Consider the following 23,280-nt stretch of genomic DNA (forward strand, 5'->3'; position numbering starts at 1 on the left):
AGTCTCAGTGACAGCATTCTCCCTGGAGTACAGTTCTAGGTAGTGCTCAACCCAGCGGTCCATCTGTTTGCGTTGGTCAGTGATTATGTCCCCCGATTTAGATTTGAGGGGGGTGATCTTCTTGATGGTTGGCCCAAGAGCTCTCTTCATGCCATCATACATTCCTCTGATGTTTCCGGTGTCTGAGGCCAGCTGAATATGACTGCATAGGTGTTGCCAGTAGTCGTTTGCGCAACGCCTAGCTGTTCTTTGTGCAGTACTTCTGGCTGCTTTAAGTGCTGCGGATGTTAAATCGCTGGGGGCTTTCTTGTAGTTCAAAAGTGCAATGCGCTTAGCGGCTATGACAGGTTCCAGCTCTTCATTATGAGATTGAAACCAGTCTGCATTTCTCTTCGCACTTTTGCCGTAGGTGGTCAAAGCTGACTCATAGATGGCGTCTCTGATGTGGGCCCACTTGGTCTCAGCATCCCCTGTGGGAGTGTTTTGAAGGGCTGTTACAAGTGAATTTAGAAATTTTTGTAACAGCTGTGGGTGAGAAATTCTGCTCGTGTTGATGCGCGGGTGGCCCTTCTGCTTGGAATGATGCAACTTCTTTGGTCTGAGTCTAACCTTGCTGCACACCAGGGAGTGGTCGGTGTCGCAGTCCGCACTGTGGAAGCTGCGTGTGATTTGAACACTGTTTAAGGCGGCTCGCCTTGTGACAATGAGGTCTAGCTGGTGCCAACGACGTGATCTTGGGTGCCTCCATGAAACCTGGTGACAGGGTTTAGTGTGAAAGAACGAGTTGGTGATGCAGAGGTTATGATAGGTACACAACTCAAGCAGTCTCTGCCCGTTCTCATTCATCCTTCCAACGCCATAGCGCCCAAGGCAGGAGGGCCATGAGTCATGGTCGGCCCCAACCCTGGCATTAAAGTCCCCCAGCAGGAATAGGTGTTCGGTGTTGGGGATGCTGCTAATGATGTTATGGAGTTGTTCATAGAACTGGTCTTTAGCTTCAGGTGCGGAGCAGAGTGTTGGAGCATAGATGCTGAGTAGGTGTACTGGACCAGAGGTGGTGAGCAGTCGGATGGACAGTATGCGTTCCGAGCCATTTGAGGGAGGCTCTATCATGCTGAGCAAGGAGATTCTGATGGCGAAGCCCACTCCATGCTGTCTTGGTTCTTCAGGATCCCTGCCCTGCCAGAAGAAGGTGTAGTCTTGCTCTGCTAGAGAGCCACTCGCGGGGAGGCGAGTCTCCTGAAGTGCTGCAATGTCCACATTGAGTCTACTGAGCTCGTTGTTAATGATGGCGGTCTTCCGAGAATCGTTGATTTGTGTAAGGTCTTCCGACAGGCCAGGACACATAGTTCTGACGTTCCAGCTTGCAAAGCGAAGGGCTGGTACCTTCTTTCCTTTTTTCATGTCAGGGAGGGGAAAAGAACACAACTACAGAACTGAGATTCACACTCAACACATTTCCAAACCTTGGGACTGTCGCCACCAGATGTTTCTGCCTGTTGCTCGGATGCTGCTTTTTCTGCAAATGCTGCAGCAAGCTGTAGATCTCGGGTGATGTTGCGTCCAAAACGGTATCCAGAGGAGCCGGCACCACGTGGACTCACAGGGCAGGAATTGGGGACACTGTTCAAAGCAAGTTGGAAAACATTTTCAGTCAAAAACAGCTACATGAATAAAATCTCCTGAAAAGTGAAATTAATAGATTAACTTCAAGCTTTGCTTAATCAATTTAAAACCCCAGCTCCAGCATTTTAAATAGAACACCTGGGTTTTGTTAGATCGCCCCTTAAATCATGTATTTTTGTGAAATAACTACTCAAAACAATCCTTCTTTGCTCATTTTTTTCTCTACCCCCTTTCCACAAAACTCAAATTTCCCTCATTGTGCACAGCACACAGAAAATGGCTCATCAGAATCGCAAGAACTTCTGTTTTCTGATTGTCCCTTCCAGCTCGCTTGAACATCAGGCAACTCTTCAGAAGTTAAATATCAGCCCTGTAATAACACTCTTAATAGGGTTGCTGGCATTAGGTCACTGTGACCAGCTGAAATTCCAATGGGTCAAAAATGGAGTACACAACACAAAATTTCAATGCGCAGTGTATAATCAGTCACCCTCGGTCTCCTCACCTCAAAACACAGAGATACATTACAAAGGAAATAGGCCAAACCTTCTTTCTGAATGTTCTATTCACAATCATCGGAGGTAAATAGTGTAGCACTGACACTTGGCTTACTAGGTGCTTGGATATCAGTACAGGGTCAACATCCAAAATCTAGCTCTCTGAAAATCGAACGTTTTTGAAAATATTCCATATGATGTTTAGTTTTAGTTTAGAGATACAGCACTGAAACAGGCCCTTCGGCCCACCGAGTCTGTGCCGACCATCAACCACCCATTTATACTAATCCTACACTAATTCCATATTCCTACCACATCCCCACCTGTCCCTATACTTCCCTACCACCTACCTATACTAGGGGCAATTTATAATGGCCAATTAACCTATCAACCTGCAAGTCTTTGGCATGTGGGAGGAAACCGGAGGAAACCCACGCAGACACAGGAAGAACTTGCAAACTCCACACAGGCAGTACCCAGAATTGAACCCGGGTCGCTGGAGCTGTGAGGCTGCGGTGCTAACCACTGCGCCACTGTGCCGCCACACTGCGCCACTTTGATATTCAATGAAACTAAATTCAGAGTTATTGTCCAAATACCGGGACAATTTGGCAGGCGCTAGTTCCAGCTCCCATGCTCAGAATCAACCCGAACCTCCCGACCTGTGATTTCTTGTGTTTTTTGCCTCCGCAATCATGTCAAAAAGTCCAGCAGATACCACCATGCTAAAAGGAAGCATAATTCATTGTCTACCGCCAGTTAGGATTTAAAGAAACAGGAAGATCAGATCATGAAGTTTTATGCTGAAGGTGACATTCAGAAAGAAATGAATAAATGAAAAACTATGCATAAACCTAAGTGTTAAGTTAGACAGAGTGATGATGGAGTAGATGTGAAAGAGAAGGAGTGAGAGGACGCCATTGACTGGGCAGACGTTGATTAAGCAAGCCAAGATTTTCCACGATGAACTGAATATTTCAACTCCATGTGACATTTCAAATTTTAAAAAGACGTCATGGAATAAGGTAATTAAAAAGTGTGTGGAGATAAAGCCTTAGCAGATCATGAGGCAGCTGAAAATTACATAGATCAGTTCGCCAAATTAATTACCGATGCAAACCTTTCTGCTGAACAAATCTGTAATGCTGATGAAACATCAATATATTGCCGTTACATAACAAGGAAAACCTTAGCAACAGCTGATGAGAAGGCACCAACAGGTGTAAAAGACAAAAGATAGGCTTACTGTGCTGGATTGTGCTAATACGGCTGGGACACAGAAGTGTAAGCTGATGTGTATTGGAAAAAGTCAGAGTCCAAGATGTTTCAAGGGGCTAAGAATATTTCCAGTTCATTATTACGCTAACAAGAAAGCATGCATAACCAGACAAATTTGTTTGGACTGGTTTGACGAGCACTTTGTTCCCAAGACTCAAGCTTGATGAAAAGTTTAGGATATTGTTGTTGCTTGACAATTGCTCAGCACATCCTCATGTTCAACTTCTCGTGAAGGACAGACAATGTGTTTGGCAGATATTTACCCCCAAAAGTATCATTGATACAGCCAATGGCCCAAGGAATTTTAAGATCCATGAAATGCAAGTATAAAGACGAATTAATGACCAATTCTGGTCTCTTGAACATCGCCAAATTTTTAAAAAGCGCTCCACCATTGACAACTATGCCTTCAGCTGTCTTGGCCCCAAGCTCCAGAACATAGTTGTCCAACCTTTTCACATGGGAAGGCCACATTACAATTTTTGTCTTATATAGGGGTACGGGTGAGACAATTTTGGAAAGATAAAGGCATTAAAAATTCATCTTACCATTAATCAAAACAACAACCAATGTGCATTTTTGTGAAGAAGCTTTAAATGAGAAGATTAATTTATTGACTTACTTTCTCAACACTGTGTTGGACACTGACTTAGTGAGTGTCCAAAACCTGGCACCCAAAACCAGAATTTCCCCAAATGCCCCAACCCTTTATGCATCATTGCATCTCTGCATACCTTTCTCTTAGCTGCCCCCTTGATAAAAATGTTCATTATTGCACTGGTTAACATTAAACCTATGGAAGTTATCCATTTCTAGTGATTACTTCGAAAGCAGCATTAAGGACTAAAAACAGCATGTACGTGTGCTGAGCAACAAACAAATAAATCTCTTAAAAACTTTGTTTGAGTGCAGATGAGATTATATATTAAGTAAGTGAAACTGCAGTGAAGTTTGCATCTGATTGCTGCTGTCATACTTTGTGACTACTCTGGTGGAAAACTAGGAATGTAACTTAGTCAAAATGGGATGATGTAGTTAAATGTGACACTCAGTACAAAAGCATCCTATTACTGTAAAGTCACAACCCTATTTGAACCAATTTGCTGGGTTTTCTACATAAACTCATTAAGATAACTGCCATTTGCCAGTGTCTCTTGCAAACAGCGCAAAAGCAATAAAAATGTATTTTTCTTGTAGATACAGTATATTGCAGCTCAGAAGTAGCATAGCTCTCCATTTTGAATAGGTACATCGTATGGATCAATCCGAAATCATGGGAACTAAATATTAAGGTGTTTACCAAAGCTTAAAAAAATTCACATTTATGACACCTTTGATGACCTCAGGACATCTGAAAGCACTTCACAGCAGTTCTTTTTAAAAAATGTAATCAGCATTGTACTATAGGGAAAACACGGCAGCCAATTTACATACAGCAAGGTCTCACGCAGGGCAACAAAGTAAATGGCCAGATAATTAGATATGTTGGAGAGATAAATGTTGAGCAGGACACCTGGAGAACTTGTCTCCTTTTCTTTGAATAATGCTACAGGATTTTTATGTCCAACCGAAAAGACAGACAGGGCTTTGGTTTAATGTCTTGTCCAAAAGACACCACCTCTGATGTAGTGTAGTACTGTACTGAAGCATCAGCCTAGATTATGCGTTCAAGTCCTAACATCTGACTCAAAGGCAAGCAAACTACCACTGAGCCAAGGCCGACATAAGAATGTTATACCTACAGAATACAGTCATCCAGACCTACCATCACAAATTAATGCAGCTCTGTACAAATTCTACCAGCAGCACAACATTAAAGTTCTATTTTTAAAATTTTACTTTATTACTGTAATACATTTTCATATACAACTTATGTTTATATTGTGCCTTTAACATAATAAAACATTCCAAGGTGCTTCACAGGAATATTTTAAAACAAAATACAGCATCGAGCCACATAAGCAGATATGTCAGATGACAAAAAGCTTGATCAAAGAGGTAGGTTTTAAGGAGAGTCTTAAAGGAGGAAAGCAAGGTAGGGAGGTGAAGAGGTGTAGGGAGGGAATTCCAGAACTTAGGGCCTTGTGTTGGCGAACTCCATCACATAGCCTGAGAGGGTCCAAACCACTAACAAAATATGAAAGCAAAATACTGCGGCTGCTGGAAATCGGAGAGAAAAACAAAGTGCTGGAAATACTCAGCAGGTCTGGCAGCATCTGTGGAGAGAGAAGCAGAGCTGATGTTTCAGTTCTGATGAAATGTCACAGACCTAAAACATTAACTCTGCTTCTCTCTCCACAGATGCTGCCAGACCTGCTGAGTATTTCCAGAACTTTCTGTTTTTATTTCACTAGCAAAGTATTTCATTTCTAGGTAGTCATGTGAGTTTCCAACACATATGCCATCTGTTCCTCTCCTTTTCTGGGTTCTGGCCCCATAATCCCAAAACCACAGACAAAACAGCGACAATAAATGTATTTGAGGAAAGCGGAGAAGAAAATGCAAGAACTGTCACAAGATGGCGCCATCAGCATACCTATTGAACACGGAAATTGAAGAGAACAACCTAAAGCAAAACAGCTCAGCAAACTAGAGTCATTTTGCCGCTACCAGCAATGTCCACACTGCTGTTAATGTTTCATTTTAATGATTCCAGAGCAGAGGATCTATAAAAAGGTAGGCACCATCAATTTGTGATGAAGGCAAACAAATTCAAGGATGCACATGGTTATTATGCTCAACACCAATGTCTGTGAGGCAACGAAAGGCCTTTTTGAGGTTGATTTCAATTTTTAAAACTGCAATTGATACCAGCACATTCTAAGACTACATAGAACACCATACAAAAAATGTTGCAAAGAAAAAGGCACCAGAAGTGATCTTACGTTCAACGTTTCAGTTAAGACAATAAATCACAAGCTGGGAAGAAGCATAATCTGTTCCAGGAATAACTCCTTGCTTCCACCCAAAATGGCAAACTTAAAGTGTAAATATTAAGATTTGAGCTGGACCATTCTCTAGACATGTAATTTCCAGCAACTGAAGATCACCTTCTTCCAGTGTTTCTTTTTGTTAGAAATATTTTACTTCGCTCAATGGTTCGACAGCAGTAATTGCAAGTAATTCTTGTCCAGTTTGAATTGGAAGATTTGCCTTTGCAGAGTCGAGACCTGAGGATTAGCAATTTCCACATTTGCAGTATCCTACCAACTGAATTTAAGTCTCACAGCAGAAGCGTGGATATTAATTACTTAGACCAGATTTACAAACAGGGATTTATTTTTAGTTAAGCAGCACTCTCCTGGATGGATTCGTACCTGCTCTCCTCCGTAAACTTGAGCTCATCTAAAACTCCACTTGCTGTATCCTAACTCGCACTAAGCCCAGTTCATCCTTCATCCCTATGCTCGCTGACCTACATTGGCTCCCTGTCTGGAAATGCCTCGATTTTAAAATTGCCATCCAAGTTTTTGAACTCCTTCCATGGCCGTGCCCCTCTCTATCTCTTCCAATTCTGGTCTCTTGAGCATCTTCAAATTTTAAAAAAAGCGCTCCACCATTGTCAACTATGCCATCAGCTGTCTTGGCCCTTAGCTCCAGAACAGAATTGTCCAACCTTTTCGCATGGGAGGGCCACATTACAATTTTTGTCTTTTACTGGGGGCAGGTGAGACAATTTTGGAAAGATAAAGGCATTAAAAATTTATCTCACCATTAATCAAAACAACAACCAATGTGCATTATTCTGAAGAAGCTTTAAATGAGAAGATTAATTTATTGATTTACTTTCTCAACACTATGTTGGACACTGACAGTGAAATACCTGGCTTTTGTTTTTGCTTACACAAATGTCAATGTTTGCCTACACACTTCTTGTAGCAATGGAAAGTATTCCAGATAGAGGTCCAGCTGTCAGGAAAGATCTTAATCATGGACTCTCACTCACCTCTCTCTCACCTCTCTCTCCATCTGTCTAATGTCCCACCCCCAATCTGTCATCCTCCCCCCGCCCCATGTCGTTCCTCGATTTGTGTCGATCCCCCCTCTCTGTCCCTCCCCCCTCTCTATCCCTCCTCCCCCTCTGTTCCTGCTCCTCCCCTCCCCCCCTCTCCACGCACCCCCGCCCCTCCCTCACTCCTCCCCCACTTCCCCCCCACACGCTCCTCCCCCCTCCCCCCCTTTCCACGCTCCTCCCCCCCTTTCCACGCTCCTCCCCCCCTTTCCCCCCCCTCTCCACGCTCCTCCCCCCCTTTCCCCCCCCTCTCCACGCTCCTCCCCCCCTTCCCCCCCCTCCTCCACGCTCCTCCCCCCCTTTCCCCCCCCACCTCCACGCTCCTCCCCCCCCTCCTCCCCCCCCCCTCCACGCTCCTCCCTCCCCCCCCTCCTCCACGCTCCTCCCCCCCCCCTCCTCCACGCTCCTCCCCCCCCCTTCTCCACGCTCCTCCCCCCCCCCCTTTCTCCACGCTCCTCCCCCCCCCCCTTTCTCCACGCTCCTCCCCCCCCCCTTTCTCCACGCTCCTCCCCCCCCCCTTTCTCCACGCTCCTCCCCCCCCCCTTTCTCCACGCTCCTCCCCCCCCCCTTTCTCCAGGCTCCTCCCCCCCCCCTCTTTCTCCAGGCTCCTCCCCCCCCCCTCTTTCTCCACGCTCCTCCCCCCCCCCTCTTTCTCCACGCTCCTCCCCCCCCCCCTCTTTCTCCACGCTCCTCCCCCCCCCCTCTTTCTCCACGCTCCTCCCCCCCCCCTCTTTCTCCACGCTCCTCCCCCCCCCTCTTTCTCCACGCTCCTCCCCCCCCCTCTTTCTCCACGCTCCTCCCCCCCCCTCTTTCTCCACGCTCCTCCCCCCCCCCCGTACTGATCTTTAGCACAAAAGCCTCAGCAAATACTACTACAAACATGCGTTAAGAAAACTGTACACGTCAATAAGTTTTCTGAACAAGTCTTGAACAGCAAAGGCCAGGTTACTGGTAAGGCATGATAAATATGTTTAATCTTCTTGTACCACTGTCATTTCCATAGCACAGCAACATAATATTACACATCAAATGGGTCCCTCTGCAGCAAGAGAGTGTTAAAGGTCTGATCAATCACCAGAAATCACAGTACTATTTCAGAGACCTACTTTCAATCCCTTAAATTGTTTGAAATTCAAGTTTTCAAGATGAATGAAGAAAGCAGAAGCAGAAATGACAAAGCTACAGACAAAAATATCCATAATACATAAATACTTCTGATCCAGAGGATCTCAATAGTATTCAACAACCATTTGTATTTATATAACACCTTTAACATAATAAAGTGTCCCAAGACACTTCACAGGAGCATTATAAAGCAAAATAAGGCAATACTAGAGCAGAGGCCTAAAGCTTGCTCAAAGAGGTAGGTTTTAAGGGGTGTTTTAAAGGAAGAAATGGAGGTAGTGAGTAGTGATGGAATTTCAGAGCGTAGGGCCCAGGCAGCTGAAGGCACAACCACCAATAGTGGAACAATTAAAATTGGGGTGCTCAAGAGACCAAAATTAGATGGGTGCAGATATCCGAGGGTTGTGGGAGTGTAGGAGATTACAGAGATAGCAGGGAGGCAAGGCCATGGAGAGATTTGAAAACAAGGATCAGAAGTTTAAAATTGATGTGTTGGTTGCCTGGGAGCCAATGCAAGTCATTGAGAACAAGGGTGATAGGCGATCGGGACTTGGTAAAAGTAAGGATGCGGGCAGCTTTAGATGACCTCAAGTTTACGTTGGGTAGAATGTGGGAGGCCAACCAGGAGTACAATGGAATACTCAAGTCTAGATATAACAACGGTATGAATGAGGGTTTCAGCAGCGAATGAGCTGAGGCAGCGGGGAGGAAAGTCAGGCGATGTTACGGAGTTGGAATAGGCAGTCTTAGTGATGGTGCAGATACGCGGTCGGAAACTCAGCTTAGGGTCAAATGTGACACCAAGGTTGTCAGACAGTTACCAGGGAAAGGGATTGAGTGAGTAGCCAAGGAACGGAGTTTCGAGCGGGGACTGAAAACAGTGGCTTCAGTCTTCCAATTAAATATTGGGAGGAAATTTTCTGCTCATCCTATACTGGAGGTCGGAGCAGTCTGATAATTTAGCAGTGGAGGAGTCAAGGGGATGGTGGTGAGTTAGAGCTAGGTGTCATCAGGGCATAAACCTGATTGGAGCAATTCAAACAGCAGTTCCAGGAAGGATGTGCACGGAATTAGGAGGCAACAGCACATTTAAGGACTTTAGAGAGGAAAGGGACATTGGAGATGGGATGGTAGTTTGCAAAAATGATGGGGTCAAGAGTTGTTTTTTTTTGATGAGAGGTGAAGGTGGCAGATTTAAAGCAGAAGAGGACAGAACCTGAAGACAGAACTGTTAACAATATCAGTTAACATAGGGTCAGGAAGAGAAGTTAGATGGTCAGCAGGTTAGTGGGAACAGGGCAGAGGAGGAGGAGGTGGGTCTCATGGAAAAGATGAGCACAGAGTGGGCATGAGGGGAGATAGGAGAGAAACCAGAGAATGATGCGAGTTCAGGGCTAGGGCAGGGGAGGGGGATCTTTAGAGGGTTTAGTTCGGGTGGACTAATGGAAAGGGTCAAAGTGGCAGACAAAGTTGATCGGATTGTCTCAATCTTATTGACAAAGAAGTCCATGAACTCTGTGCACTAGTTATTGGAGGTGTGCAATGAGGGGGACGGGGAGGGGGATTTAAGAAGATGGTCTGCAGTAGAGAAAAGAAGTCGGGGATTAGTTTTGCATTCCAGCATGATCCTGGAATAGCGAGCAGTTTTAGCAGATGACAGCAGGACCCGATGGTGTGTCATGTGGTCCAGCCAGATCGGATGGCTAAACCTCCATATCCTTTCAAGTCTGCACCCCTTGAAGTTAAGACAGCGGTGATGAGGGCTGTGCTGGGGGAATGGCCAGGGTGAGAGGGAGAGTGTAATGATTTTATTGGGGACGAGGGAATTAAAAAGTGTGGAGCTAAGGGTGCGATTGAGCAAAATGTGGCTGCAGAAATGTCATGGTGCACGGAGGGCCAAAGGCTAGACAGCTTGGATTTAGAAAGTGCAGTTTGAAAGATTCACATGCACATATGCCAAAACACACACTTTTAAATTATCTCAGATAAAAATCTCCTGAAAAGGATGGTGGAAGTAGATTAATTAGTAACTTTCAAAATGGAATTGGATACATACTTGAACAGGAAAAATTAGCAGTGCTAGGGGAAGGAGCAGATGAGCAGCACTAATTGGATAACCTGTTTAAAGAACTGGCACAGACATGATGGGCTGAATGGCCTCCTTCTGTGCTGTATTATTCTATAAATAGGCCTGCTTGGTATAGTATAGCCAGACATTCACAGCAGACACACAACTAGCTTGTTGAGATAACAGGAAACCCTATTATTAACAATGATTAGAAACTTCAATTAATGAACCAACCTGATCTAGGCCAAGGGCATCATCTGCATCTTTAATTAAAACTTGATTTGTGATCCACACTTAATAAGAGCTTTATCAGAACACTCTTGTATGGTGCAGAAACTCCTTACCCGAATTAGTCACAAAGTGGTTGGTTGCATTAGCAGTTTGTGTCAGTTTTAATACTCTCTTCTACTTCCAAAGTCACAAGGGTGGCATTTATATAGATGGTATAATAAAATAATACACCAGATTCAGTAAATAGCTTTGCATACCCAACCTGGGCAAGTTAAGCCCCAGGAAGGGAGAAGGGGGAAGAGAAAAAGAGATATGCGAAAGGTACATAGTGGAAAAGGTAATGAAAATGGGCAATACAAGTAAATGCAAGAAACATGGAGTTGGGGAAATTGCTAACTACATTTGACATGCCAAAGGGACAGCGAGGCCTTAGTGAAGGTGCAAAAAAGATTTTCAAAGACACCAGACAGAGTACAACTAACGGGAATAAAAAGTCAACAGGTTGGGCACTTTTCACTAGAAAAGGCTCAGGGTGACCCCATAGAGGTCTTTAAACTTATGAAGTGGTTCAATAGGATAGACGTAAATATGTTTCCACAAATGGGGAAATCCAAAACTAGGAGTCATAAATATCAGATAATCACCAATACATTCAATAGGGAATTCAGGAGAAACATCCTTACCCAGAGAGTGGTGACAATGTGAAACCTACTATCACAAGTAGTTAAGACTAATAGTACAGATGCATTTTAAGAGGGAACTAGATCACGACATGGCAGAGAAAGGAATAGAAAGATACGTCAATTGTGTGAGGTAAGGTAGAGTGAGAGGAAGATTGTGTGGAACATAAACACTGGCAGGGACCTGTTGGGCCAAATGACCTGTACGTTCCACGTAATTCTATTTTAATGCAGATTACTACTGTTGCACATTACTATACAGGTCAGCAATGAACACTGCAATTTGACAGCGCTGTTATTTGTTAAAGAAGATAGTTAACAGCCATTACTCATTTTCTGTTTCTCCTGGTGCTGTCGCCAACATTCCTCCCTCAAACACCACCAAAACAGATTAAGTGGTTGTTCATCTCATTGCTATGAGAGACATTCCTGAGCACAAAATGACTGCTGCCTTTGCCTACATATCAGTGGCTATACTTCAAAAGCAATTCACTGTACATGAATCACTTTTGGACACTGAGAAGTGATGAGGCACTATATTAAAAAAAATAACTAACACTCTTCCGATATTGCTATTACAATTGCTCCCTTTGGTTATGGCTGAGGGAATCCTTGGGGTGCAAGTATTCTTAGCGGCACTTTTAATTTGAGTAATCCAGCCTAAAGTCTGGTCACACCCTGAAATTACACCAGCACAGAAACTCCTTGCTCCAATCCAGCATTCTTGTCTGAATAAACTCAGTTGCCCAAAAACACTTTCGTTTCAGAGTTTGTAGTTGCCTGACAATTCAATGGATGCATTTGCAGTCTACCATATTTGAAACAGCGTACAGACAAGTCAACAATTTGGCAACAATCAGAGGCTCGCCGTAGCAAGATGAGAGGGTTCTGAAGGTCATCAGAAAGACCTACAATAACCAAATACACTCCAGGTATTGATAGCAGTGTGACGTCTCCTGACACTATTCCCTCATGAGCTTGAAACACAAAACTACATGCGCACACGCTCGAGATAAGAACACAAATCTGACATACACTAGTCTCAAAGTCACAGCCACGTGCAATTGCAAGGCTTCACAAAAATTCTGGAATGTATGCAAAGGATTTATGGAGTTTCCTCTATGGCCTCATCCCCCCTCCCGCTCCCATCTCTGTAATCTCCTCCAGCCCCACAATCATCCAAGATATTTGCGCTCCTCTAATTCTGGCCTCTTGAGCATCCCAGATTTTAAACCCTCCACCATTGGTGGCTGCACCTTCAGTTGCCTAGGCCCTAAGCTCAGGAATACCCTCCCTACACCTCTCCGCATCTCCAGCTCGCTTTCCTTCTTTAAGACATTCCTTAAAACCTACCTCTTTGACCAGGTTTTTGGTCATCTGACCTAATATCTCATGTGATTTGGTGTCGTACTTTGTTTTACAATGCTTCCGTGAAGCGCCTTGGAACATTTTATTACCTTAAAGTCACTGTAGTAGTTGTACATATGCACATAGCGAGATTGAAGTGGCCACTTGACGTGTCTGTTATAATCAATACCTCAGTAATTTCCAGTAATCAGAGTACATCTGCACAACCATGCAAGTCTCAACAACACAGTTACTACAAAGACTAATGTTACGGCAATATTCATAAACAATTTAGGGCGGGGCTAACAAATTAAACCACAGAACAACAATGTTGTTGTGGTTATAGGACCAAGGCCATTACATCTCTGCAAGGGTAAGAATGTATCTGTATTTATGCACAATTATACAAACTTATAATTATTGTGGATAAAGTGCCTTCCATGTCACTGTTTCTTATCCCTCCAAACCAGTACAGCAACAACTTGCATTTATATAGCACCTTTAAAGTAATAAAACGTCCCAAGGCATTTCACATAAGTGTGTCATCAAACAAAATTTGACAGCTGAGCCACATAAAAAGGGATATTAGGTTAGATTACCAAAAGCTTGGTCAAAGAGATAGGTTTTATGGAGTGTATTGAAAGAGGAAAGAGAGGTGGAGGGGTTTAGGAACATAGGAGCAGGAGTAAGCCATTCAGCCCATCGAGCCTGCTCTGCTATTCAATACGATCATGGTTGATCATCCACTTCAATGCCTTTTTCCCACACTTTCCCCATATCCCTTTATGTCGTTGGTATTTAGAAATCTGTCAATTTCTGCTTTAAACATACTCAATGACTGAGCTCCCACAACTCTCTGGGGTAGAGAATTCCAAAGATTCACAACCCTCTGAGTAAAGAAATTTCTCCTCATCTCTGTCTTAAGTGGCTTCCCCCTTATTTTGAAATGGTGTCCCCTGGTCCTAGATTCCCCAACCAGGGGTAACACCTTACCTGCATCTACTCTGTCTATCTATAAGTATTTTGTAGGTTTCAATGAGATCACCTTTCATTCTTCGAAACTCTACAGAATACAGGCCCAGTTTTCCCAATTTCTCTTCATAGGACAATATCGCCATCCCGGGAACAGGTCTGATGAACATTTGTTGCACTCCCTCTATGGCAATATCCTTCCTACGGTAAGGGGACCAAAACTGCACACAGCACTCCAGGTGCAGTCTAACCAAGGTTCTACACAACTGAAGCAAGATTTCACTACTCCTGCACTCGTATCCTCTTGCAATATTCCTCCTACCAAAGTGGATAACCTCACATTTTTCCACATTATATTCCATCTGCCACGTTCTTGCCCACTCACTTAGCCTGTCCAAATCCCATTGAAGCCGCCTTGCAACTTCCTCACAACACACATTCCCACCTAGTTTTGCGTCATCCACGAACTTGGAAATATTACATTTGGTCCCCACATCCAAATCATTGATATATATTGTGAACAGCTGGGGCCCCAAGTACTGATCCCTGTGGCACCCCACTAGTCACAACCTTACAATGCAAGAATGACCAGTTTATTCCTACTCTGTTTTCTGCCTGTTAACCAATCCTTAATCCACACCAGTGTATTACCACCTATCCCATGTGCTTTAATTTTGCTAACCAACCTCCTGTGGGGGATTTTATCAAACGCCTTCTGAAAATCCAAGTATACTATGTCCACAGACTCCCTTTTATCAATTCTGTTAGAAATATCCTCAAAAACCTCCAATAGGTTCGTCAAACATGATTTCCCATTCATAAATCCATGTTGGCTATGCCCAATCAGATCATTATTAACTAAATGTCCATTTATCACATCCTTTAGAATAGATTCTAGCATTTTCCTTACTACTGATCCACCTGTTGTTCTCCCTTCGTCAGCTACAGGAGAAATGCCGCGAACAACAGATGCTCCTCTACGTTGCTTTCATAGATCTCACTAAAGCCTTTGACCTCGTCAGCAGACGTGGTCTCTTCAGACTACTGGCAAAGATCGGATGTCCACCAAAGCTACTAAGTATCATCACCTCATTCCATGACAATATGAAAGGCGCAATTCAGCATGGCGGTGCCTCATCAGACCCCTTTCCTATCCTAAGTGGCGTGAAACGGGGCTGTGTTCTCGCACCTACACTGTTTGGGATCTTCTCCCTGCTGCTCTCACATGCATTCAAGTCTTCAGAAGAAGATATTTTCCTTCACACAAGATCAGATGGCAGGTTGTTCAACCGTGCCCATCTTAGAGCGAAGACCAAAGTACGGAAGGGCCCCATCAGGGAACTCCTCTTTGCTGACGATGCTGCATTAACATCCCACACAGAAGAGTGTCTGCAGAGACTCATCGATAGGATTGCGGCTGCCTGCAAAGAATTTGGCCTAACCATCAGCCTCAAGAAAACGAACATCATGGGACAGGACGTCAGAAATGCTCCATCCATCAATATTGGCGACCACGCTCTGGAAGTGGTTCAAGAGTTCACCTACCTAGACTCAACCATCACCAGCAACCTGTGTCTCGATGCAGAAATCAACAAGCACATTGGAAAGGCGTCCGCTGCTATGTCCAGACTGGCCAAGAGAGTGTGGGAAAATGACGTACTGACACAGAACACAAAAGTCCAAGTGTATCAAGCCTGTGTCCTCAGTACCTTGCTCTACGGCAGCGAGGCCTGGACAATGTACGTCAGCCAAGAGCGATGTCTCAATTCATTCCATCTTTGCTGCCTCTGGAGAATCCTTGGCATCAGGTGGCAGGACCGTACCTCCAACGCAGAAATCCTTGAGGCGGCCAACATCGCCAGCATATACACCCTACTGAGCCAGCGGAGCTTGATGGCTTGGCCATGTGAGCCGCATGGAAGATGGCAGGATCCCCAAGGACGGATTGTACAGCGGGCACTTCACTAGTATCAGACCCACTGGCCGTCCATGGCTCCGCTTTCAAGACATGTGCAAACGCGATATGAAGTCCTGTGACACTGACCACAAGTCGTGGGAGTCAGTTGCCAGTGATTGCCAGAGCTAGCAGGCAGCCATAAAGGCGGGGCTAAAAAGAGTGGCGAGTCGAAGAGACTTAGCTGTTGGGAGGAAAAAAGAAAGACAGAAGCGCAAGGAGAGAGCCAACTGCGCAACAGCCCTGACAACCAATTTTATCTGCAGCGCCTGTGGAAGAGTCTGTCACTCTCGAATTGACCTTTATAGCCACTCCAGGTGCTGCTTCACAAACCACTGACCACCTCCAGGTGCTTACCCATTGTCTCTCGAGACAAGGAGGCCAAAGACGATGATGTAAGGCTAACTAACAGGTCTGTAGTTCCCTGTTTTCTCTCTCCCTCCCTTCTTAATTAGGGGGTGGACATTTGCTGCCTTCCAATCTGCAGGAACTGTTCCAGACTCTCTAGAATTTTGGAAGATGATCACCAATGCATCCACTATCTCCATAGCTACCTCTTTCAACACCCTGGGATATACAGTATCAGCTCCCGGGGATTTATTAACCTTCAGTCCCAATACAACCTTCTCACTGATACTAATTTCCTTCAATTTCTCATTCTCCCTCGTCCCTTGGATCTCTAATTCGGAGGGGTTTCTTGTATCTTCCTCAGTGAAGACAGACACAATGTAATCATTTAGTTTCTCTGCCATTTTTCTATTCCCCATTATAAATTCTCCTGACTCTGCCTGTAATGGACCCACACTTCTCTTAGCCAAATGTTTCCTTTTTACGTATCTATAGAAGCTTTTACAGCCCATTTTTATGTTTTTTGCCAGCTTACATTCATATTCTATTCTCCCTTTATCAGTTTCTTGGTCCTCCTTTGCTGTATTCTAAAATCCTCCCAATCCTCAGGTTTACTACTATTTCTCGCAACTTTATAGGCCTTTTCTTTTAATCTTATACAATCCGTAACTTCCTTTGTTAGCCACAGTTGACTGCCTTTTCTTTGGGGTTTTTGTGCCTTGAAGGAATGTATAGTCGCTGTAAACTATGTAATAATTCTTCAAAGACTATCCATTGCCTATGTACTGTCATACCTTTTAATGTATTTTCCCAATCCACCTCAGCCAATTTGCCCTTCATACCGTCCTAATTTCCTTTGTTCAAATTTAACACCCTGGTTTCAGATTGAACTACCTCACTTTCAAACATAATGTAAAATTCTATCATATTATGGTCACTGATCCCTCAAGGTTCTTTTACAACAAGATTAGCCCTTTCTCATGACATCATACCAGATCTAAAATAACCTGTTCTCTAGTCAGTTCCTCAACATACTGCTCTAGAAAACCATCCCTACCGCTCCAGAAACTCATCCCCCACAGCATTAGTGCTCATTAGCTTTACCCAGTTTATATGCAGATTGAAATCACCCATGATTACTGTATTACCTATGCTACATGCTTCTCTAATCTCCTGATTAATGCCATGCCCCAAACTACCACTACTGTTTGGTGGCCTATAAACAACTAACAATGTTTGCTGCCCTTGCTGTTTCTTAGCTCCACCCAAACAGATTCCACATTTAGTTCTTCTGATCGGAGATCCTCTTTTACTAATCACAGAATAATACAGTGCAGAAGAGGCCCTTCGGCCCATCGAGTCTGCACCGATGCATTAAAGACAACTGACCTGTCTACCTAATCCCGTTTGCCAGCAACAGATGCACTAATGCACCGATCCCATCCCTTATCAGTGCAACACCACCTTCTTTTCCTTTTTGCCTGTCCTTCCTAAATGTCGAATATCCTTCAATATGCAGTTCCCAATCTCGGTCACCCTGTAGCCATGTTTCCGTAATGGCAATTCCAGAGCTTAGGGCCTAGGCGGCTGAAGCCACAGTCACCACTGATGCAGCAATTAAAATCGGGGATGCTCAAGAGGCCAGAATTGGAGGAATGCAGATATTGCGGGAGGAATGTGGTGCTGGAGGAGATAAGAGATTGGGGGGGCGAGGCCTTGGAGGGATTTGAAAATAACTAAGCTCAATAACTGCATTATTATTCTTAACAGTCAGTGATCACTACCTTAACCTGCCATTACAATTCCTGAAAGAAAATCAGCTTTTACCCTAAAGTGGTCTGTACTATATTGAATCTGATCAACTTAAAAACTGCTTTGTTTTCTTCCAAATCAAAACCATGTGAAGACCAGAGGCATCTAGATACACATGTTTGACATCCCATCTTCCACCCTCTACAGAACGGATTTCATCTAAAACTAACACGCATCAAGTTCCATTCACCAATCACCCCATGCACACTGACACATTGGATCCCGTCCGTTAACGCCTCAATTTTAAAATTCTCATTTTGTATTCAAATCCCTCCATAGCCTCACCCCTCCCCAACTTTAAACTCCTCCATTCCTACAGCTCTCTGCGCTGTGGTCCAGTTGGTCGCACCTCTCAGTCGCAAGGTTCTGGGTTCGAGTTCCATTTCAGGTCTTCAGCACAAAAAATCAAAGCTGACACTCCAATGCAGTACTGCGGAAGTGTTGCACTGTCGGAGGTGCCATCTTTCAGATGTGACGTTAAACGGAGACCCCATCTGCTTGCTTGGATGGATGTAAAAGGTCCTACGGCACTATTTCAAAGAAGGGTAGGGGAGTTATCTCCAGTGTCCTGGCCAATATTTATCCCTCAATCAACATCACAAAAAAAAAATCACTTGGTCATTATCACATTGCTGTCTGTGGGAACTTGGCTGCCACGTTTCCCACATTACAACAGAGATTACACTTCAAAAGTACTTCAATGGCTGGTGATTGTGAAAAGAGCTATATAATGCAAGTTTTTCTTTGCTTTTTCTCCTCCAGTTCTGGCATCTAGCGCATCATCGATTTTAATCGCCCCACCATTGGCAACCCTGCCTTCAGCTGCCTAGGCACTAAATTCTAGAATTCCCTCCCTTCACCTCTTGCCACTCTCTCCTCCTTTAAGATGATCCTTAAAACCTACCTCTTTGGCCAAGATTTTCATCACCTCTTCTAATATCTTATGTGGCTGGGTGTCACATTTTGTCTGATGATCACTCTTGGGAAGCGCTTTGGGATGTTTTACAACTTTAAAGGTGCAATATACATACAGGTTAAATAGGATGAAAAACTTTTGCATATGATTGCACAAAAATTCGAGACCCAACGCAGAAAAGTGAAGGTCCATGCAAAAGAGACAACAAAAATGTAATACATTTATTTTTCATGTATGCAAAGCAGATTTAATTACTCCATCCAGTCATGTTTGCAGAAAACTCTGATGGAAAATAATCTGTAATCATTTGTTAAGTTTGTTGAAATCCTCAGATATCAGTAATTTCTCAGCCTTCTGCACAGCAAGTAAACAGAGATAGGCGCTGGAATATTCAAAACACAAATGCAGTTCTTTTTTCCTTAGAACAGCATAAAGTAGGCCAGAACTCTCCCAAAAAAAAACAGGTTTAATATCAGTCTTCACCTCTCATTACAACCACAAACATCCCAAAGCATTTCATAGGAGCAATATCAAATAAAATGTGACACCAAGCCACATATGGAGATATTAGGACAGGTGATCAAAAGCTTGGACAAAGAGATAGGTTTTAACAAGCATCTTTTTTTTTATTTCCAAAATATACTTTATTCATAAAAATCTGTAAAAAATACATTACCAAACAGTTTCAAACAGCACCAAGTCAAAAAATACAAACAGTGCAAGGGTGATCAGTTTCCTTCAATTCAACCATGAGTTGCCTCACAGCCCTTCCATTTCATTTGTCATGCCATATACATTTTTACATTTTACAGCACACAAAATTTTCCTGATACAGTTTGAGGGGTTTCCCAGGGATCCAGCCCCTCCGTTCAGCTTGGTGGGGGGACCTTACACAGTGGTCTTTCCCCATTGAGCCTTTGCTGCGGCTGCCCCAAGCTTTAGTGCGTCCCTCAGCACATAGTCTTGGACCATGGAATGTGCCAGTCTGCAACATCCGGTCGTGGACAACTCTTTGCGCTGGAAGACCAGCAAGTTTCGGGCAGACCAAAGGGCGTCTTTCACCGAATTGATAGTCCTCCAGCAGCAGGTGATGTTTATCTCGGTGTGCGTCCCTGGGAACAGCCCGTAGAGCACAGACTCCTGTGTTACAGAGCTGCTTGGGATGAACCTCGACAAAAACCACTGCATCTCTTTCCATACCTGCTTTGCAAAGACACATTCCAGAAGGAGGTGGGCAACTGTCTCTTCCCCACCACAGCCACCGCGAGGGCATTGTGCGGAGGGGGTGAGACTTCGGGCGTGCAGGAAGGCTCTGACGGGGAGGGTTCTTCTCACCACCAGCCAAGCTACATCTTGGTGCTTGTTTGAAAGTTCTGGTGATGAGGCATTCCGCCAAATGACTTTGGCGGTCTGCTCGGGGAACCATCCGACAGGATCCACCGTCTCCTTTTCCCGTAGGGCCTGGAGGACATTCCATGCAGACCACTGCCTGATGGATCGGTGGTCAAAGGTGTTTTTCCGCAGAAACTGCTCCACGAAGGATAGGTGGTACGGCACAGTCCAACTGGATGGAGCGTTCCGCGGCAATGTGACCAGGCCCATCCTTTGCAACACCGGGGACAGATAGAACCTCAGCACGTAGTGACACTTGGTGTTTGTGTACTGCAGGTCTACACACAGCTTGATGCAGCCGCACACGAAGGGAGTCATCAGGATGAGGGCGACGTTGGGTACATTTTTCCCGCCCTTATCCAGAGGTTTTAACAAGCATCTGAAAATGAGGAAAGAGGTAAATAGGCAATGCCAGGCAATGACCATCTCCAACAGGACAGAATCAAACCATCTCCCCTTGATGCTCTATAGCATTACCATCTCTAAATCCCCCACTATCAACATCCTGGGCGTTACCATTGACCAGAAACAGAACTGGACCAGCCACATAAATACTATGTCTACAAGAGCAGGTCAGAGGTTGGGAATTCTGCGGCGACTAACTCGCCTCCTGTCTCCCCAAAGCCTGTCCACCATCTACAAGGCACGTCAGAAGTGTGATGGAATACTCTCCACTTGCCTGGACAGGTACAGCTCCAACAACACCCAGGAAGCTCGACACCATCCAGATCAAAGCAGGCATCCTAGCCACCACCTTCAATATTCACTCCCTTCACCACCGCGCACAATGGCAGCAGTGTGTATGATCTACAAGACACACTGCAGCAACTCACCAAGGCTCCTTCGACAGCACCTTCCAAACCCGCGACCTCTACCACTTAGAAGGACAAGAGCAGCAGATGCATGGGAACACTACCACCTGCAAGTTCCCCTCCAAGCCACACACCATCCTGACTTGTTTAGTTTAGAGATACAGCACTGAAACAGGCCCTTCGACCCACCGAGTCTGTGCCGACCATCAACCACCCATTTATACTAATCCTACACTAATCCCATATTTCTACCCACCTGTCCCTATATTTCGCTACCACCTACCTATACTAGGGGCAATTTATAATGGCCAATTTACCTACCAACCTGCAAGTCTTTTGGCTTGTGGGAGGAAACCGGAGCACCCGGAGAAAACCCACGCAGACACAGGGAGAACTTGCAAACTCCACACAGGCAGTACCCAGAATTGAACCCGGGTTGCTGGGTGAGGCTGCGGTGCTAACCACTACGCCGCCCGGGACACCACCCAGGACAAAGCAGCCCGCTTGTTCGGCACTCGCACAGTGGCAGCAGTGTGTACCATCTACAAGATGCACTTCAACAACTCGCCAAGCATCGTTCGACAGCACCTTCCAAACCCATGACTTCTTCCACCTAGAAGGACAAGGACAGCAGATGCATGGGAACACCACCACCTGCATGTCCCCCTCCAAGTCACACACCATCCTAACTTGGAACTATATCGCTGTTCCTTCACTGTCGCTGGGTCAAAAACCTGGAACTCCCTTCCTAACAGCACTGTGAGTGTACCTACACGAAATGGACTGCAGTGTTTCAAAAAGACGACTGACCACCACCTTCTCAAGGGCAATTAGGGGTGGGCAACAAATGCTGGCCTCACCAGCGACACTCAGATTCCATGAAAGATGACAAGAAATAGGAGTAGACAAATGGTCTGTCAAGCCTGCTCCGCCATTCGATACAATCACGGCTGATATTTGGCGTCAGCTCCACTTTTCCGTCCACTCTAAATGTATTCAACGAGGGAGTATCCACAACCCTCTGGAGTAGAGAATTCCAAAGATTCACAAGCCTTTGAGTGAAGTTATTTCTAGGCCTGGGTTATACAAAGTGGGGAGGAGGGAGAAAGGAACACAATTTACTGTAAACACTTCTGGGAATCTAGCAATGCGATTACACCAAAAATGAACTTGAAATAAACTTTATTCAGAGGAAGTTGGAGAGCAAAGTGATCACTTGCTGTGTTACTTTGATTAAAGCCTGGCTACCCGACCCAAACCCAACTAGACCTGACTACATGTGTTGGGGTCAGGTCAGGTCGAAATTCTAAGTTCAGCATTCAGGCTCGGGTCAGGTCGGGCTGGACACTGATTCCAGGAAGTCATGCGATCAGGCTTACCCATGACTCCCCACAACTCCAGCTGCAGGAATAGCCTGCTGCTGGAACAGATGAAGGAGATTCGTGTTGGGTCGGGCGCGAAAAAAAATTAAAGGGCTCGGGCTGGGTTCGAGTTTTATTTTTATAATTTATAATTTATCTAATTTGATTAGATTCAGCATTGCAGAATGTACATTACTGCAGAGGTGATAATTCTTCTTTTCTTTTTTCTTTTGGGCCTCCTTATCTCGAGAGACAATGGATACGCGCCTGGAGGTGGTCAGTGGTTTGTGAAGCAGCGCCTGGAGTGGCTATAAAGGCCAATTCTGGAGTGACAGGCTCTTCCACAGGTGCTGCAGAGAAATTTGTTTGTTGGGGCTGTTGCACAGTTGGCTCTCCCCTTGCGCCTCTGTCTTTTTTCCTGCCAACTACTAAGTCTCTTCGACTCGCCACAATTTAGCCCTGTCTTTATGGCTGCCCGCCAGCTCTGGCGAATGCTGGCAACTGACTCCCACGACTTGTGATCAATGTCACACGATTTCATGTCGCGTTTGCAGACGTCTTTATAACGGAGACATGGACGGCCGGTGGGTCTGATACCAGTGGCGAGCTCGCTGTACAATGTGTCTTTGGGGATCCTGCCATCTTCCATGCGGCTCACATGGCCAAGCCATCTCAAGCGCCGCTGACTCAGTAGTGTGTATAAGCTGGGGATGTTGGCCGCTTCAAGGACTTCTGTGTTGGAGATATAGTCCTGCCACCTGATGCCAAGTATGCTCCGAAGGCAGCGAAGATGGAATGAATTGAGACGTCGCTCTTGGCTGGCATACGTTGTCCAGGCCTCGCTGCCGT

General features: G+C 45.0%; 1 protein-coding gene across 1 annotated transcript in view; it reads right to left on the reverse strand.

Moving 5' to 3' along the window:
• The window catches only part of foxk1 (forkhead box K1), a 165,369-nt gene that overhangs the window by 34,709 nt on the left and 107,380 nt on the right, over positions 1–23,280 (reverse strand). Inside the window, exon 3 of the mRNA XM_068055805.1 lies at positions 1,467–1,623. Coding sequence (XP_067911906.1) covers positions 1,467–1,623 — 157 coding nt within the window. The remainder of the gene's footprint in view (positions 1–1,466; positions 1,624–23,280) is intronic.

The sequence above is a fragment of the Heterodontus francisci genome, chromosome 24 (assembly GCF_036365525.1).
Source record: "Heterodontus francisci isolate sHetFra1 chromosome 24, sHetFra1.hap1, whole genome shotgun sequence".
In the NCBI taxonomy this organism is placed as follows: domain Eukaryota; kingdom Metazoa; phylum Chordata; class Chondrichthyes; order Heterodontiformes; family Heterodontidae; genus Heterodontus; species Heterodontus francisci.